Source organism: Filicampus tigris, chromosome 12, assembly GCF_054856515.1.
Source record: "Filicampus tigris isolate MCC_2025a chromosome 12, RoL_Ftig_1.0, whole genome shotgun sequence".
Lineage (NCBI taxonomy): Eukaryota > Metazoa > Chordata > Actinopteri > Syngnathiformes > Syngnathidae > Filicampus > Filicampus tigris.
The window spans coordinates 19,713,206-19,732,783 of record NC_141228.1 but is presented as its reverse complement, the minus strand read 5'-3'; the positions used below and the strand labels follow the sequence as shown (position 1 = coordinate 19,732,783).

Genomic DNA, 19,578 nt, shown 5'->3' with positions numbered 1-19,578 from the left:
GGTCATGCTAACAACCAACAAAGTTCGTCCACTCCTTGAAACGTTTCTTTGCTTCTTTAGATCCAGAATGGAATTACAATATGAAAGCGAGGGTCAGATAAAACGGGAACAATCACTAAAATCAATATCAATTGTTCTGCAAAGCAAAATACTAAATCATCAAATGACCAAAAGTGAAGGGAAAAAAAATCCAAAACTTGTGATAATCGCAATGAAAAGTCCTCAATCTATCATCGATGATGCCAGTCAAATTTGTAATGTCACTATAATCTGATTGAGGCTAGTTTAACCGTAAGGATTGTCGGGGGGAAATGCAGGGTAGTATCTGTATCCTTCCTTGTTTATATTCTGAACTGGTCCAGATTATACCCAGGGTAAATTCCAGAATAGTCCATTTTAATCCTGAGTAGAGTCTGGGATAGTTATGTTCATACCCTGGATTATATTCCGAGACAATCCAGTTTAACTCAGGGCATTTACTTAGACAGTCAATTTTACCCCTGGGCATAATCTCGGTTTGTCCAGTTTACACCTTGGGTTTTATTCTGAACTATCTTAATCCCTGGGGGAATGTTCTATGATAGTCTTGTTTAAAACTGGGAAAATTATATATATATATATATATATATATATATATATATATATATATATATATATATATATATATATATATATATATATATATATATATATATATATATATTTTTTTTTTTTTAAAAGGCTATAATTCATGTCAACCCATTTGATACTGCAGATTATATTCTGAGTTCATCCATTTTATGTCCTGGATACAGTCTGGGCCAGTAACCGTTATACCCTGAGTTCTACTCTGAGATCATATATTTTAACCCAGGTCATAAACTGGGCCAGTCAAATTCACAACATATACCTATAACCTGGGTTAATCTAATTTAACCCTGATTATAGTCTGGGAGAGTTCAGGGTATGATCTGGATCTGTGCAGTTGATACCTCAGGTTATTTTCTGAAGGGCTAGAACGGTTTATAACCCAAGTTATATACTGTGCTAATCCAGTTTATAATTGTCCAACCCACAATTAAATGTGCCCATAAATTGATGAAAAAACAATGAATGACTGTTTGAGTTAGAAAGAAAAAAAAAACCTTTCTGATTTCACCCACTAACTTTGTGGCACTCTGAATGCTTCTTTGTGACTTTCCCCAACACTTGCTCAACATACTCGGTGGGAATGTTGCAAGCGGCCGGCACTATTGTATGAGTCAGTGGTGCGAATAGAAAAAAAAAACCCAGAAAAAACACCCCGGTGTGGACGATGATCTCATGACAATCTCAAAATAATCTAGAAATGAAATCTGTTGTCTACATAAGGACAGAGGAGAAAAGCACAAGCAAACACAGAATGGAGACAAACAGAGAGTGGATGACAGAGAGGAGAGAGGACGTTTGTGTCGGAATAAAGTGATCTTTGTGTGAATGGATTTAGAGCAGCAACAAGCAGTGCTGAGCGCGTGTCGCTCGTACGGTTTCAGAGCCTCCTCCGTGAGAGTATTCTGGAAGTGGACTTTTTTTTTTTTTTTCCCCCCCATTTGTTCTGCTTGCTTTTATCAGTCGAAGAACGCATCTCTATTCAAATAGGATTTTCCCAAGTGCTTTCATTGAAGGGAGTGGAGGGAGTTAAATGTAGAGAAGCGGGGCAGGAGGTGATGAGGTGGGGAAGAGGAGGCACGCAGCAGGTGAAGTCCCACCCGCAGGCCACGGGGGAGTCAGTCACATCACCTGCTGCGCCGCAGACGTCGGGGATCAGGGGACTGTCGCGCATGTGGAACTGGAAGAAGCCCGGTGGGCGCCGATGGCCTTGGAGCTGGTCCAAACCTGCGCCGCAGCCCGAAGAGCGATCCCCCTGATCCGACGAGGCGGGCAGAGGGCAGGGGCGGGCAAACGGGTTCTGAGGACAGCCATTGCCGTGCGTCTGCAGTTCTCCATCTAGACAAAGTCATAGGAGGAGAGATACCAAAATGTGAGTGAAGTGGAAAAAGGAGATTTATTGAACAAACCCCACAAATGCAAATGGGATGAAAACACGCACAAGGAGCATGGAGAAGACTCCACCCCCCCACCCAAAAAAAAAAAAGATCCCAAATGGGGGGGTTTGGGTATTGTTTAAACATTTACTAGTAACTTGGATAGTACCTAGAGGTTGTTAGAAAAAAAAATAGAATTACTCATTTATCCTGCATTTCTAACACAACATAACTCCAAACAGTAATTCTGGTAAAAAGTTAAATTGGTTTAAAAGCAAAGTAAATAAAGTCAAACGTCTGTCTGAAAGGCACAGGCAATCGTCCATACATCTCTTTGTTCAATTCAGTGGTTACATTGTGTCACGATGCTACAATGTCGCACTATTTGCATACTTGACATGAAGCCAGATCAGAGTTCATCACCCCGAGGCGTACAAGCATCCTCATTCTATGATGGAGTTCCCTTTGTACTTTATATAACTCGAATGTCATTCAATAGAGCGTGTACATCCGCCAAACTGTCAAAGAGGAAGTCAACCCCAAAATTATCTCTACGATAATATGTTCTATGCGCCCCCGCTAGTCTAAACGCAGCCTTCTGATTAATAGTGTGTTTGTGGAATATGAATTAAGCAGCAAGAGCAACCCATTTTTATCCATCACAGGGGGTGGCCATTTTGAGCCCCGATTGGTTGTTATCTGAGCAACTGTGATGTCATTTTCGGTCGAAAGCCATTGACAAAATGGACGCCCCCTTTGGGATGGATAAAAACGGGTGGATTTTGCTGCTGAATTCATATTCCACAAACACACTATTAATCAGAATATTGTGTTTAGACTAGTGGGGCTTAATAGAACATAATATTGTAAAGAAGATTTTGAGGTTGACCTCTTTAAAACAGAAAAAAACGTCTACAGCGCTGTGTTTGTTTGTTCCAGTATTTATTAGCTAGCTAGTAATCTACATCCTGGTTTATGGAGGGTTATGAAAAGACAAAAGGTGCCATTATAACTCTGGGAGGCAGACAAGTTACATTGACGTCATAGTGATTTAAATGTTAGAATTTTTTTTTTTTGTACTGTATATTTATGTATTTGTACCTTTATCCAGATAGACAATTTTTTTCCTTGTCCCATTCAAGTCGAATTAAAAAAAAAAAAATCTTGCGCAGTCATTACAGTTTTTCATCGCTTTTAGAGGAAAGAAATGAGTCAAAACTGTCAATGCGCATTAATTACTTTATGTAAATATAATTTTTTTTTTTTTCATTTGAAGGTTCAGATGTGTTCATTTATTTGATGTATCTTCGGTCTTTGGGCCACATGCGATGAGTTATTAATATTCTTAATCCGATTCACTGAACTCTTGTCACTTGGTCTTTAAATGGACAAAATGCACAAAATGAGGATGAACCAAAATGGCAGACTACCTACTACCTGATTTAAAAAAAAAAAAAAAAAAAAAATCGGCAAGAAAAATAGAATGAAAAAAATAAAATCATGACATACTTAACTCTCGGTAGTGAATATATATAATATGCGAGTTCCATCTTTTGAATTGACATCCAATATATTCTTCACTTTCCACAATATTAAAATGTATTGAGATGCACCTGTACAATTGAGGAGCAGCTGACGCCACATTGCTCGAAAATAAAGACGAGGCAGTACAGAATGAACAGGCGTCTTGTCCTAAGTGTAGCGACAAGGTTCGACAAGCCTCCTTCCTTCTTTACCTGCAGGCTGCAGCCTGCTTTCTGTAGGCCAGACCGCACCAAGGTCACGGCTTTAAGAGAAAGCGGGGGGTCCGTCTGCGCCGGGGGCGGCCTTCCTCCTCTGCGGCGCCGTGTCAAAAAGGGGTGAGCCATGCATGCATGCGCACGTACACACAGACACAAAACAAGAATGGGGAAAAGAAATGCATAAATGATTCAGAAAGGCGACGGCAAATGCTTGATGTAAAAAAAAAAACAGAATATAAAAAAAAAAAAAAAAAAAACATCAAAACTGGTGTGATGCATAGCAATGTGATGCAATGTATCTGACATGGTATGTAAACACTTTACATACTGTACAAAGGGAGTGGAGACATTTCAGACATTTTTTTCCCTTCCTGAAACCGCATACTGTGGTTTGTTTCAATATGATTGTTGTTTTCAATGATAAAAAAAAATAGACCAGAGTTTCCCGTACCTTTCCATGTTGCTCGGAGCAAACACAAGTGCATCTTAATACATTAGAACAGTGGTTGTCAAACTTTTGACACCAAGTACCACCTCAAAAAATACTTCATCAAATTTGATATATTGAAAAATAATTGTTAGATTGATTTTTGTTTTTATTTTATTGTCAAAATTGTTTGATCATTTATTAACACAAACAACAGAGCAGAAGTACAGAAAATTGGTACCGGTGAGTACCGGTATCGATTTCCAGGTAGCGAGAACACTTGGAAGCGAATATGGTCGCATGTGAAAGGAAACCCATCTCTAATATTTAAGACTATTCTAAGCCACTGCAACAGGATGCAGTTTCAAAATTAATACTGTATTTCAATATAGAAACATAAATGTAACAAAAAAAAAAAAAAATCTAATTGCACTTAAATAATGTTTAATTTAAAATATACTTCACATAATTTAAATGAAATTTGTATCTGGATAAATGTTTGAAACGAAACAGCTCTAAAAGATTGAATGCAAACGTATTGTACTTAAAAGTTAAATACAACTGAACTATGTTCAACCTAACTTAATTTTAGTGTTCTGGATTTAAAAACAAAAGATACAGTAACTTTACGCACAATTTAAAAATTTATTTCGGTGATTCTCTTGCATACCACTAGAGGGAGCCAGCGTAACACACTGACAACCACTGCATTAGAATATGCGCCCCACAAAGTAAGTGAAATATTCATGATTACATTTTGATGACTTCATCTTACTTCCAAACTAACTTCCAAAATTCTCCTGTTTAACTTTCAGAGTTTTACCTTGTTTGTCCAGTTCCAGGCTCGACTGCCGAGGTAAACGAGGCGCCAGCTTTACGGACACGGCGGAAGTACTGCGAGACAGTAAAGCGGCCGAATTATTGCTTCCCTCCATCTCGCCAGCATAGCCATCCTGGTCTCCTTCTTCCCTGTAGCACGCAAAGCAAAGGCAAGCACATCAGTGTGGATGCTTGGTCGCGGCCCATCCAGAATTGAATTCCACGGTTCACATAAAAGGTGAAGGTACAACAATTTACAACTCACACGTTCCCCGACTGCAAGCTGCACTTCTTGCGAGTGATCCTCGTGGCTTGTTGGGTGAAATAGTCGTGCCTCTCTGACTTTTTCCACATGTAGTAGTACTCCACACACTCCCCCACAGAGCGGGTCCTTACCTTCAGAGAAGGAAGCCTCTTTTTTACGATTACACAGAATGATTTTTTTTTTTTCCCCCCCCCCCCGGTTGTTTGGTACTACACGGCGAAATGCAAATGAGTTTTTCTCCTCTGTCTGACCTTAAATACAGTCATGTGATTGTAAGTGAAAAATGTTGAGCGTATACATCGATGTGAATGGACTTTGAACGTTAAAAAAACGGGACCTGGCAATGGCCTTGCGAGTCAGGAATAAATATCTCTTGCCTCTGAAGCACTTACCTTATTTGCCTGAATGAGGTGGAAGTTTTTCCCGTAAACTTTATAGCCAAGCTCAAAATTCCTACACTCCTCCTCACTCCAGCCGCACAGCTCTTCTAAACAAAGGGGATGAGCACCGGCAAAATTGAGCGTTGGGCAAAGCATTCGGTATCATAACATTCACCGCTATTTATTTTTCCTTTATTTTTCTTCAATTCAACATTGACTTGCGTTACAGCTTTATGAAATATATACAAACGCAAGTCTTACCAGTGAACACTTTCACATTAAAGTGTAGTCGTCGCAGTGCCTCCTCCGCGTCGAAGTTGCATTTCAGCAGCTCATACAGTGCCTGGTAACATAGCCCAAAAAAAAAAAAAAAAAATTAAAAACCTGACCAAGATGCTCAGCGTACGTAGAGATTTGTTTGAATTTTTGGACCCGAGGTATGTGCTACTATTTCTGCGGAAGGTGATGCATATTAGTTTGGGGTGTTCCGATCGGGGTTTTATGTTGCAAATTCTGATACTGATCACCCGTGAGTGAGGTCGGACCATATCAATTCTGATACATATCACATGGATTAGCTGCACTTTTTTTTTCATTTTAAGGCTGCTAACAATTATTTAAATAATCGATTCATCAGTCAATTACTTTTTTTTTTATTCATTGATGAATCAGAGTAAAAAAAAAAAAAATCTTTCCATACATCTATTATGCAAAAACAGGACATTGCTTCAAACTGACAGTGCAGAAAATGCAAAAACCACAAATATCACGATTCAGTTACAGGTTTGGTGCAGTACTAAGGAAAAGAGGAGGGGATGCTCGTTTTGTTGTGATTGGCGATGAAAGGCATTGATCGACATATGCTGATTGCGATCGGTGGCCTATCCGTCGGAGCACCACTAACATGAATTCTTTGAAAAAAATAACTTACTGGACGAAACCGCTTGCTCGGCCCCAGAAGAAATAAAGCAAATCCCAGTAGGATTAAAAAAATTTTTTTTTTTTAAAAACATTAAAATGTTTCACTTAAAGTAAAGAGGGGGAAAAAAATCTGTTAAATTTGTAAAATCAGCTTTTACAGACCTCCAGACTTCTCCTATGTGGTCGCATGAATTTGACACAGCGTCAGCAAATTAAAAATGTTCATCTAATGTTTATAACCCAGCCCTAATACAAATATACAAACAAGTGTTTCCATTATGCGTGTTCCATTATCAATTATGCATGGACAGATAGATGCGGACATCAAGTGTACTAAAACGTACCTGCTCATTGTCTCGTACAGTGTCGGCACACGTTTGCTTGCAGTCCGCCCCCTGGTGGCCACGTGGCCTCTGTGCATTCAACAAAAAGTGCTCCACTTGCAGTAGCGAAAGAGCACCTGGTCGCCACAACAACTGGTCGTCACTGTTGTACACTGGACACAAGATGCCAAAGATGTCGAAAAAAAAAGAAGTGGGGAGCATGGCGGATGCAAGAGGATCCTCCTACTTTGTTCCTGGTAGGTATAGGGACTGAGGGGCGGGATTACTGCCTGGTACATGGAACCAACCATGATCTCCTGGTGAAGCATGGCAAAGAAATTTGTGTCAGGCCGCTTGAATGATGCCAAAAATGTGTAGTATCAATCTTCTGGTGACTGACCTTGTGTTCGTCATTGGAAGGAAGGGAGATATCGTCGGAATCCTCGTCAGATGAGCAGACGGATGTGTCTTTGTTTCCAGCTGAGATGGGATGGGGGGGGGGGGGGGGACATCAGAAAGTCTTTATCTTAAAAGATATATGTTTGGGTTGACTTATCCTTTAAAAATCGCAAAGAAGTTCCCAAACAGTTTTTACCTGGCGGCAATTTTTTTTTTTTTTTGTCTCGCGATGAATTAAAACTGTTAGCAACTTTTTGCAACCCTTTAAGAAACCTGGCGCAAAACAAACATTCTCTACATTCGTAAACAGGTGAGATGCGGGCTTAAACCTGTTCAATATTCATGATAGCAAATGCTTATGTGTATGGTAAATACAGAGGCAAAGATTTTGAGAAAAAACTGCTAGGTTTAAACGACAACTTTATTCCGATTAGAATGGAATGTGTCCCGTCTTGACGAAAATGCGCAGTGCCTTCGTCGTTCACGCACTTGAAAATGGCGACTTCCTACCAGAGCACATCTGCGACAGGAGAACTCGCTTTAAACTGCTTGTAACTCTTTTTATCAAGTTGTTGCTTTAAAAAAAGTGTTCAAATAATCACGACTTGTTGTTCGACTTTCGGCTTAGTCACTTTCAGTCAGGGTTTGCCACAGCGAGTTACACGGTTGATACGTTTTGGCACAGTTTTTACGACGGACGCCCTTCCGGACGCAATCAACCCACGGCGAATAGCGTAAAGGGTCCTGCCCGAGGCACCCGATTGGAAGCTGCCTGGATTTTGATCCCCGGTCCCCGGCGTCCGAAAGTCAAGGGCCCTACCCACTGAGTCATCCAGCCTACAACAATCACAACTACTGTGCTAAATAGACAAATGAACTCCATCTTGATAAATTGTGATGTTTACATCGATCCGCGCGTCTCACGCGGCTGTAAAACAGCTGTTCTGATTAATAGTGTATATAGTAATAGCGGCGCATGTAAACGGCAGACTGGAGTGGATCACGCCACATGTAAACAGACCGGAGATCTTCCGATTGGAATGATTTCAGTTGGAATGACAAAAAAAAAAAAAAAAAAAGTTTTTAAAGCCGGAGAGACATGGCATCAGAGCGGTACCCGCCTTGGACTCGATTTGAGCCCGGAAAAAAACCCCGATGTGCAAATTGAGTCCGGAAAACCCCTGATGTGCGCGTATCCCCGCTTTACAGTCCTCGGCCACGACATCAGGCAAAGGGCACTCTGCTGTTTGACTTACAGGGCAGGTGTTGGAGCAAATCTGAGGTACTGGAGGTGACTGAGTGGGTCAGATCATCCGCTGATGACTCCACATCCTCTGCTGCAGCAAAGATGTCCTCTGTGATCTGATTCTGGAAAAGGCAGAAAAGATTGGAGCTGCAATATCGACAGCGGCGTGCGTGTGTTTTTAGTTTTTTTTTTTTTTTTTTTTTTAGTTCGTGTTGGCCTGATGGGGGGCTGTCACCTTGGCCAGAGTCATGTCTGGCAGAGCGGCGGAGACGTGACGGTTCTGCTTGGCTGGATCAGGCACTGCGTAGCCATACAGAGCCAGCAGCTCCTCCAAAGGCAGCTCGCTGGCCTACGGAGTATGACAATAATCGGGAATATTTGAGAAAAAAAAAAAAAATACAGAATGCGATCCGTTTGTCGACTTGAGCGTACAGTCTGGGATTGGGCTGCCATCTTCTGGGGAAGAGGAGAGTTTTCTCCTTCAACTCCGAAAAAGACTTTTTCTCCGGCCCAGAGTCTTCATCGCCGTATCTCACGATCTCAAATGGGATGGAACCTCGGCGGCCAGGTCCACAGGCCTTCGGCCCGCCTGTGGACGGGAACAGCAGAGGTCACACACAATACTGGGAAAAGAAGTCTTAGGCCAGCATTACATGTGTCTCTGTCAGTCAGGGTGTGCTCATACTAGACTAGAGCTGCAGACATAGAATAATTTTTAAATATATTATCGCACCGATTATCCCATCGATTAGTTGAGCTTCGTCAGCTCTGGTGTGATCATTAAGATGGGAAAGTGAAGAAAAAATGTCCACACGTACCCACACGCAAGGCACGCACACACACTAATAAATACTACTACTACTGCTAGTACTACTAAGTAGCATGCCAATAGTTCGTAAAGTATGTCAAATGTAAAATTGTTCCACTGAAGAGTACTTAAATAAATACATCTTGCCATTAAAAGTAGACTTTCGTTGTTATTTTATAGAAGAAAAGGACTGTTCAGATGTTTGAGGTGTCACTAAAGCAAAATTATTTGCATAAAAGTCACTGTTGTGCATAACACAAAGAAAAAGAAAAAAGGAAAATGCTTGCACTTTGTGTTTTTTCCGTCCAAGAAGGGGATTTTGGTGAAACCAATTTAAACTCGATTGCTTAATTAAAAAAAAAATTCTCCTTTTTATCCCATCGATTAATTGTGTAGTCCGATAAAAACTGATTTTGGATTATTAAACCCAAAATAGGCATGTTAGGCGAAGAGATTTTTTTGTCCACTTGGGGTCGCCATCCTCATGTTCTACACTGTATTTTCTGTGACTTTGAGTGTGTATGGTTTGAACAGCACGGACCGGCGGTATCAGCAAACAAAAGTAAAAGCAAAGTTAGGATAGTGGCTGGCTGTTAACTAGCCAACCACTAGCCAGTCAAGGAGTCATTTCTGGCCATCGTATTGTGCATGCATTTTTATAACGTGTTTGTTTAGTTTGCTTCTGTTCAAAAAAGGAATTGAAAGTGTACCGGCAGCTGTCTCTATCCTGGAATGCAGGATAGGAGCAGCTAGCTAGTTGAAGAGAAACATGCAGGCTCCCAATAATTACTCTAATTAGTCAGCATAATAGTTAGTTGTATTTTAGTCATTTGTTTATGTTTGTGTCTCTGCTGGTCGTTCAAAATATGCCTTTATGTTAAACCGGTAAGTTGTGCAAGAAGAGGTTGGGGACCACTGTGCCGTGCTGAATAAATACCAACAATGTCATCAATTAATCAACTTGGACTTGATTTTCATGTTCACACACACACACACATGACATCATGGTCGAATGTAAAAAAATCAGAAGTCATTTAACCCCTTGTGCTGAATGTGTTATATCCTGTGACAGCATAAAAAACACCAGCTTCTGGCGTTCAAAAATTCGACGGCCAATTTGGAAAAAACACTACACAAGACACACTTGTTACCATTCGCTACTTTTGCATACTTTGTTCACATTTGCAAAGCTATGGGAACATTTTTTTTTTTTGTTGGCAGGAGATTTGAGCCAACGCAAGCTTGTTCTTAAACAACAACATACCACATAAGGTGACTGTTTTCAAAGAAGACTCAGAACAAATCCTATGTAAGTGAATAGTTTTCCATCATGTTATCAGCATTTGTTTGTCTGCCATGTTGGCGGCTGAGATCAGCAGGATTTAAACACTCAATAAGCACTGGAACCAAACAATGCGTTGCCCTCCAAAATTGTGGTGTGTGACGTGGCGTGTGACAAAACCGTCTACAAAAGATACGTTTTACCATTGTGTTAAGTTATCAAAATATACTGCACATTAACAGTAAAAAAATCATTTTTACTTTTGTACTCAAGTAAATTTTAGAGCCTACACTAGTTTCCACTTCTTCCTTGCATAAGTTAGGATCGGAATTAGCATCACTTTTAGCAAGTTTTATAACCGTATACCGCTTAATTTTTTTCAGGTGATGTAAGATGAGTTTGAAACTATAGTTGCCTAAGTGTTAGGTGATCATAGTCTGGGGTTCGTATATTTAGGGTTTAATCAATTAATATGAGGTAATTACGAACAGTTGTATGGGGACATTTAGTGTTTGACTGCAAATAATAAGACAGTATCTGTGCCATTAAAACAAGGTGATAAAACGCCATGCCTTATCTTTTGTTTCATTTTGCAACATTAGACATGGACGTAGTTTCGTTTGGGGGTGGGATTCCTTTTAGCATGTCTTGGGAGCAGACATCAAAGTTTTAGGCCACCAGAACAACAAGGGAAAAGGAAACAAAGTAATCTTTACACAGTAGCACACCAGTTGAAGAAGACCCACTCCACTGGCTCGTGTTATTTGTGAAACAGTGCCCGTTGTCGTGACAAAGTTGTGCTGCTTGTGTTGCGAACTTGCGATTGTGTGACCAGGGGCGCTTTCCTGCCACTTGGTGCTGAACGCCTCTTCCTTCTCGGCGGATCGCGCGAGAAGGAAATAAAAAGTCGAAATGTCCCACTAAAAAAAGGGACGACAAAGACTAACGCCGACAACTTTTTCCGCGTGTAAAAACTTCACCACACCGCTCGGGCCACCGCCGTGTTTTTAGCCTTCCTTCTTTTGTTTTCGGTTCGGTTCCTTTCGACGGCTCTAAGGGAAGAGGAGGGAGAGGAATGGCTCTTTAACGCCGAGCGAAATGCTCGAAACGCCGGGGAGCTTCTCCATTCCTCCCCCCTCTACCTCCACTTCCCCGATGTTTAACCCCCGCGTTGCTACGTTTCCCCCCCCCATCCACCCCTTCCGCGTTAGCTCGCCGGTGTCACCGCCGACACATACGCCGTACCGTGGTGCGTGACTAGCGGCCGTATTTGGCCCTGGTTTAGCCCGTCGTCTGGGCGACTAGAGCCTCGTTTTCGTCTACTTACCTCCGCCGCCATTCCGTTCCTGCGTGAGCCGACTAGCCCGGATGTTGTAGGTCTGCTGTGTAGCACTGTGCAACGCGACGTGTGTTAGTCACTCAAGTAGTTGTGTACTTGTGGCCACATAACTTCACTTTTTCTCTCATCGATTTTGTAATTATGTACATCTCAAGCGAGCCTTAGACTTGTTATAAATTATTTTAAAACCAGCATTTACTCTTTTCCCCCCAACCCAACAGTAAACATCTTTAAAGCACTGTGCCGTATTAAAACATTACCAGAATGTTATTATCAATACAATATTAGCAAAATAATGAAATCCCGAGGTCTTAGTTTAAAGTGGCCAAACATTTGCACACACAACGCAAAGGCATACACATTTACATTTCTTAATATGTGTTTTTCTTCATTCATTTTGTTGTATTCACTGCTCTGCTAACGTACGTGTGTGTAATAAGTAGCGCTGTAACGATACAACAACGCCGATTTGAATTGTTTTAATACAATAAATACATTTGCCAGAGCAGACTGTGCCTGTTGCCTGTGTTTTTATTCACAGTTTACTAGAGGGGGAGTTTGTAGACAACCCCCTCCGCCGAAAAAAATTGTCATTTGTTAAAGAGGAAGTTAAGTCAAAAATGTTCATTACAACGATATAGTCTATGCAACCCCCACTAGTCTAAACACAGTATTGTGGTAAATATTGTGTCTTTGGAAGATGAATTAGCAAAACTCACTCTCATCTTTTATCCACTTCATCCGACTGAAAATGACATCACAATTGCTCAAGGCTCAGGTAACGACCAATCACGGCTCAGCTTACGAATGTCATGACTAAACTAACCCAGGTAGTCGAAATTCTCCCATAGTGCTGACCGAATTGGAGGGTTCGCAATGTCAGGGTTTATAGTAACAATTGTCATGTTTCTTCCTTCCCTCCAGACCGAGCTGCTTTAGCATTAGCCGTAGCCACAGTTTTACTCACTCCGGTCAGGTGACTGTCACTGAAAAATGTTGTCACATGACCAGTAGTAAGAGGAGGCTTGCTGAAGAAATGATCTTCAGTCTAGGTTTTTATATATATATTTTTTTAAGTAATCTAAAATAATAATTGAGATTACAATATATTAAATTTTGTAGCATCGTGTGCTCACACATATAATTGGAGGCAATCTCTTTTGGTGTTGGAAGGACAGATCTCTTGGAGTTCAAAGACGACATACGTTTGTGTCTTACGAGTATTGCGATTTCCGGTTTTGAAACGGCATCGTTACAGCCGATACAAAATCTTTTACAGTGCTTTATTGTGAACAACAGATTATTTGATGAAATTCTAATCTTTTTTTTTTTTTTGCCTTTCTTCAATGGAGGCTGTTTACCTGCTTTTCTTGAAAGCATTCAATAATAATAATAATAATAATAATAATAATAATAATAATAATAATTTGTCAGTTTTTCAAAAAATGTTGGTACCTAAATTCAATTGTCCTCTAGTTTGAGTGACCCATAGCCTTGAAATGAGTCTGGCTGAACCAAAATGATATATATAGATATAGCGTGCTGATTATGTATGTAGAAGGGAGTGGGCAGGCATTCTAGTATATGGTCAAAGCAGATAAAGACAGAAGCTGCTCTCTTCATTCATTTTGCCAGTTTGCCAGAGGTGCCAAAAGTCCTCACATTCTGTACTTGTCGAGTAAGTACCGAGTGGTAAATAAGAAGACAAACAGATACTTGTGTAAAAGAAATACTCGATTCATCTCTATTATTTAAATAAAAGAACAAAAAACTAAAGTCTCTAAAAAGGATATTGTTAGTGGTGTGTGAATCGATTCAAATATTAACGATACCAATGCCAACATTGGCAATATCGACACTGATAGAAACCAGTGTAACCTGATGAATAATTTAGTTTCAAGTTCTCTCCTGTATGCGCTGTTACATGTATTAATTTATTAGGCCGATTGTCTTAACATTTGCTTTAACGTATTTTCACAAATTATTTTTCAATGTGAATTATTATGATTCATCTTTTTTCCTGCTTTATAAAAGAAATACACCGAATGAGAGGAATGCTGTTGAACACACATTTTAGTTGCACGTTTGTTGTGGAGTGTTAATTTTGTACACTTTGTTTATTTAAGAAAAAAAAAAAATCCGCAAAACAGAGCACAAAACGCTACCGGAAAAAGGTATTCATATATTATCAAATGATAATTCTGTGCATGTTTTAATAAAGAAAAAACATCCAGAAAAGTAGGGCAAAGTATTTTTATTTGATTGTAATTTCAGTCTGCTACCTAGAAAAAAAAAATGCTCTGGGGGAATCATTTTGTACTTTATGAATAAAATCCAGATTAGACATTATTTTACTATTCTATAGTTTCTGAAACACCTTTTATTATAATAATAAAGTATTTGCTAAAACTACAAAATAAAAAATTCTCAGAACAACACTGACGTCATGAAAATTCCTTGAGATTGAACCCTTTTTACCATTCATTACGAAACATGTATCAGCCCTGGAATCCGTGATACTGGCCCTTGTACTTCCTTGGTATCTGCTCAACATCAAATCCAGCAGTGTGGCATTGCACTCGTGTGTTGGCGTCTGCAAGCATTGTAAAGCAGCATGTGACAACAATTAAAAAGCACATGCCATAATAACGCTCGATCGTCTTCACTGTTCTCTCTCTGTTATGTCGGCAGCCTCAGCAACGTCACCGCAGAAAGAACAAAGGCCCAGTTTGGGCATCAATATTCCAAAATGTCTTCCAAACAAACAACTTAAAGGGTTTAAAGAGTGGCTGTTGCTTCCACTTGGAGGAAAAACACCACTACAGTACATTATTTCAAATAGCCTGTAGGTGGAGACTGCACCACTTGCAAAACAAATCAGATTGTTGTCCAATAGAAAAAAAAGGCTTGACTTCTCACTTCACACAGTTTACCTGTGGTAAATAAAACAGTTCCTCATGCGTTTAATATTTAAATGGACGGTTTATTTACTTCTGTCCCTTTCAGACGTACACTAGGCAATAATGGACAAACAAGCATTCACACTCACCTTTACGCAAGGAACCGTTTCAAGCCTTTTGTGAGTCCAACGTGCATGTTTCTGGAATGCGGGTGAAAGCCAGAGATAAACCACCTGTACTGATTTTCGTGATGTTAAAGAACATATAACTTATGGGAAGGTGGTGTAGGAGCCATGAATTGGATACAAAGTAAAACTCATGTTCTTGACAGTTGCAAGATAGTATCCGCTGGTATCAGTCAGTATAAGAACTTGGTCTGAAAAAAATAGGAATGGTACATCACTGAAATAAACAACCAACCCCCAAAGGCTTAGAAGGAAATCAACCCAAACATATTTTTTTCAAGAATATGTTCCCACAAGGCCCACTAGTTGAAACACGGCATTCTGGTTAATATTGCGTTTGTGGAATAAGAGTTAATCCACCCGTTTTTAGCCATCTCTGGGGGCGGCCATTTTGTCACTTCTGTCGACTGAAAATGACATCACAACTGCTCACAACGACCAATCACGGCTCAGAGTCAGAAAACAGGTCAGCCGTGATTGGTCGTTACCAGTTGTGATGTCATTTTCAGTCGACAGAAGTGACAAAATGGCCGCCCCCCCAGAGATGGCTAAACACGGGTGGATTAACTCTTATTCCACAAACGCAATATTTATCACAATACCTTGTTTCAACTAGAGGGCTAGCATAGAAAATATTCTTGAAAAAATTTGTTTGGGTTGACTTCCGTTTTAAGTTCAAAGAAATATTGACCTATAGGAAAAGGTGAAGCAGCGCACACGAAAGCATGCAATGTTAATGGTTGAACAAACACGCCATTTTTGGGCTCTCCTGAAAAGTGAGCATTTTGGAAATACGAGCAACAGCAGCGATATGCTGTCTATACCCTGTCATATTTTCTTGTGTGACAACTCGTATCTATCACATTCAATCGAGGAATACAGTCGACTTACAGTAAATGGAATGTTCAAACATGGCATGTTCCCAACAATAACTTGGGAAGTGGAAAATTGTTCGGAAGTTATATACAGTAGATACTGCATGTATGTGCGTAGTGGATAATATTTCCTCATTCTTTGTTGACTTCCTGTTTTTGTGTTTTGTGACCGGTCAACATTCGTCCACTTCACATGATCATCAGCAGCTGAGTCACACCAACTACTACAGACCAACTTGTGACATCATGACATTATATATTATACACAAGACCACAATGGATTTGAGATGAATTCAAATCAACTGCTATTGTCTGGAATGAGATTGTTAGCACAGATGAAAGCAAGGTCAACTTGGTCAACAAATAACGGGAGAAGAGAAGAACAAGGAAAGAATTTGATCCGCCACATATCTCACCTGGTTGCAGTTTCTGATCGGTTGTCTGAATCGTCTTGCTATTGAATTGATGTACTGTACACGACTGAAAATTACAAAACGATATACAATATTAAAAAAAATACTTCAAGGAAAATGAAATGAAAATGAGGTATTTTTTTCCCAAATAGAATTATGAAAACAAAGCCGCATTTTTTTAAAGAGTAATTTTTTTTTCTAAAAGAACAAAGATGTAATTTGAGATTAACGTCCGAATGTATCCAGTTAACTCTTTTGTAGTATTACAAGATTTAAAGGAATACCAAGGAATATTCCGCCTTTTTTCTCCTCATACAATTACAACTGCATGCTCTGTGTATAATATATTCTTTTTTTTTTTCAGTTTAACCACAATAGTCCTTGTTTTGATTATATTCATTCATTTCATTCCACTTTTTTTAATTGCTTCTGAATTATTACCAACTCTAAACTAATGCAATATGAAGGCCACACCGAAAAAAAAGTAAACTACAAGAATAAAATCATATTGTTCTCCAGAAAAAAAATCACAATGTTACAAGAAGTACATTTTTTTTTAAGATAAAAAGGTTTGACATATACATTTGAGAAAATAAATAAAAATAATACAAGATTAAACTCGCATTTTTGTCTGGACTAAAAGATTTACTTTTTTTTAATAGAAAAAAAGCAATGATACAAGAATTAATTTTATTTATTTATTGATTCATTTATTTCTTTTTTTACACCAAATGTTTATTTTTTTAGGAGAAATTAACAAGTCCAAGTTTAACCAGGCAAAAAGCCATTTTAAAAAGTGAATTTAAAACATGAATGTCATTTACGTCTACAATTTTATTCTAGTTCGATGTTTTTCTTTTTAAAAATGTTAATCTATAAACCAACAACAATCTTTATTCTCAGAAGTTTACAAATGTATTCTTCAAGTATACATTTGTATTAGTATTTGCATCTTTTTTAGTCTGGCTCTCATGCTCCTCCCCCTTCCACAAGGGGGCGATGCAACTATGCTTATGAGTTCACATGAGTCAGTACAAGTAATTTCTCAGCGGTCTCCATCATCCAACATTTTCCATCAATTCTGCAATACATCATGTCAAGAAGTCGCTCGTTAGTGGTGAGATTTCAACGATTTGATGACTTGTTCCAAACTTCCCAGATGGGGCAGAGGATTACAAACACTGCTGTGGTGGCGTAATTTCGGATCATTTTCAATACCCAGACGGCTACAGTATGCTTGACTGTATTATTGGCATACTAAGGTCGCTTAAATATTCCGATAACGTAAACCCGTGTGAGAGTGACTTTTCGAGCCCCTTTTGAGACTTTCACTGACTATTTGCTGGGACATTCCAGCCGCTCTTCCCAGTCTGCTCGGTTAAGTGAGCTATTTCCACTGCTCTCTCTCCGTTGCCCACTCCCTCTGCAAACAGGATGTTTGTGTCTCGGCGGGGGCAGCGCACCAATACAAAGCTGATCATCAGATAGCGTGGCTCCCGCCACTGTGACAGATTAACAAGGATTTAGTGGGGCTTCCACTCGGATCCCGCCGCTAAATCAACGCAGGAAGACGGCGAAAATAAGTCCGTATACAGTACGCCACATACACACAGTGTAGGGTATGAGATCCCGCCTCCTATTCGCGGTTGGATTTTAATTCAACTATATGTGTTTTCTTCCTGTAGACCCGATGCTACTTGGAGGATTCTTTGCATAGTTTGGGGCTCTTTCTGTACCACTCAAAAGCCACAGGATGGCGCCAAAGCCCTGGCCAAATAGGAAAGTAGTACTCGTGTTAAGGAAGTGATACTTCTTGACGGAGTAACCATAGTTTCATGCCAAGGAGGAGCTGAGTTTAGTCTGGGTTGTTAGTGGAAGTTACGGAGAGTCATATGCATGCGCAGTTGTGGTGCAATTTTGTTTTAGCTCATCAGAGCCATTTATTGTTATTTTTTCAAATAAGAAAAATAGCAAGCCATAATAATGTACTTAATGTAACGATATAGTTAAATAGAATATAAGGAATGAAACAGTTTGTATCACTTTTTTTTTTTTTTTGCTTCAATGCAGTGGACATTGTGTTGCTCCTTCTGGTGTGTGTGCCCCTAGCCACTTGGGGGCAGTACAAAACAGGCATTTGGGGGACGGGGGGGGTCACCCATTAATATTCGTTCTTCGCAGAGGATAAAGATTATATGCCTGTCAGTATTGTTTTATTTGTCTACATGTGTTGCTCATCCGTTAGTGTTCAATATCTGTTGTTTAAAAGGTTATAACATCACAAAACTGATGCTATTGGTTAGCCCATTTATGGTGTTTTGTTTGTTAGCATTAAGCTAAACAACCCTCACTAAGTCTTTGTTGCCATTGTTTTCTGTTTATCTTTTTTTTCCCCACATTGATCTTAAGCTGGGACTGGCATGAAACAGCTTGATGCATCTTTCTACCAATTATATTTCAAATTGATTATAAATCAGTGAAATTTATGATAATAATAATAATAATTATGTTGAGGGTTTTCAATTCCTGTTACGCATACACTTGGCGGCAAAGTGATGAGAGGCCTCGCTAGTGGTAAAGCTCAGGCTGTGCCACTGGTTGTCACGGTAACGAAAGCTACTTCTCGGAACTGTATGAAATAGTGCCCCCCCCCCCCCCCCCCCAAAAAAAAAGCATAATATGTATTGTACGAAAAAGTGAGAAATACAATTTTGCTTCCAATCACCCGCGAAGCAGGGCTGGCCAGACTTGAGGTTTTTGTTGCAATAACAAGTCAACAGCGGGATTCAAAGGCCACATGACAGGACTCAGGAGACTTGAGTTTCCATGTATTGTACTGCATCAAGTGGCTGGACTCACCACACTTAATATCAAACGCCTGGGCCGCGGTTTGCGGAACACAGGATCTGAATGGTGACAGGACGGCACAGCAATGTCGCTCGAGAGTCAGCCAAAGCACAAACGGACGCTGCAGGCAAACAATCGCATTGGAACACGTGATCGAAAGAAGCTCGTTGGAAGATACTGGTAGGGATTTTTTATCAAGGCTGTTGCCGATTCCGATATTTGGGATAAAATTCTGATAACCGATTTATCGGCTGATTAGTTTTTTAAAAAATCATCGTCTTTGTCTCATGTTGTAATGCGTCAATGTGTAAAAAAAACAAACAATCCATTTGAAAAGAGCTAATATTGACCGATTAAACCGGGCGGACGATTAATCGGTGGGGCCCTCGACAATGAATTATGCA

The 19,578-nt window shown here is 39.8% G+C and overlaps 1 protein-coding gene across 2 annotated transcripts; it reads right to left on the bottom strand.

Moving 5' to 3' along the window:
• Positions 1-708: 708 nt before the first annotated feature.
• On the bottom strand, positions 709-12,028 carry mier2 (mesoderm induction early response 1, family member 2). 2 transcript variants are annotated; one of them, XM_086046741.1, is made up of 13 exons: positions 11,943-12,028; positions 8,958-9,114; positions 8,761-8,874; positions 8,536-8,647; positions 7,281-7,360; positions 7,128-7,197; positions 6,902-7,053; positions 5,898-5,979; positions 5,649-5,743; positions 5,257-5,387; positions 4,996-5,141; positions 3,740-3,839; positions 1,819-1,965 (listed from the first exon to the last, which is right to left on the bottom strand). In XM_086046741.1, exons 2-12 carry the CDS (start codon positions 8,976-8,978, stop codon positions 3,784-3,786), a joined length of 1,059 nt encoding a protein of 352 aa, XP_085902867.1. In that variant the 5' UTR covers positions 8,979-9,114; positions 11,943-12,028; the 3' UTR covers positions 1,819-1,965; positions 3,740-3,783. The 2 variants fall into 2 exon arrangements, with proteins under 2 accessions (XP_085902866.1, XP_085902867.1); XM_086046740.1 differs by lacking the exon at positions 3,740-3,839 and having other exon boundaries at positions 709-1,965.
• Between the last annotated feature and the right edge of the window lie 7,550 nt (positions 12,029-19,578).

Coding starts and splice junctions, on each gene's coding strand:
- mier2 (XM_086046740.1), bottom strand. CDS start 8,978: ATGGCAGCCCAATCCCAGACT. Junction 7,361..8,535: donor TTTGCTCCAACACCTGCCCT/GTAAGTCAAACA, acceptor ATCCCATCTCAG/CTGGAAACAAAGACACATCC. Junction 7,054..7,127: donor CTATACCTACCAGGAACAAA/GTAGGAGGATCC, acceptor TCTTGTGTCCAG/TGTACAACAGTGACGACCAG.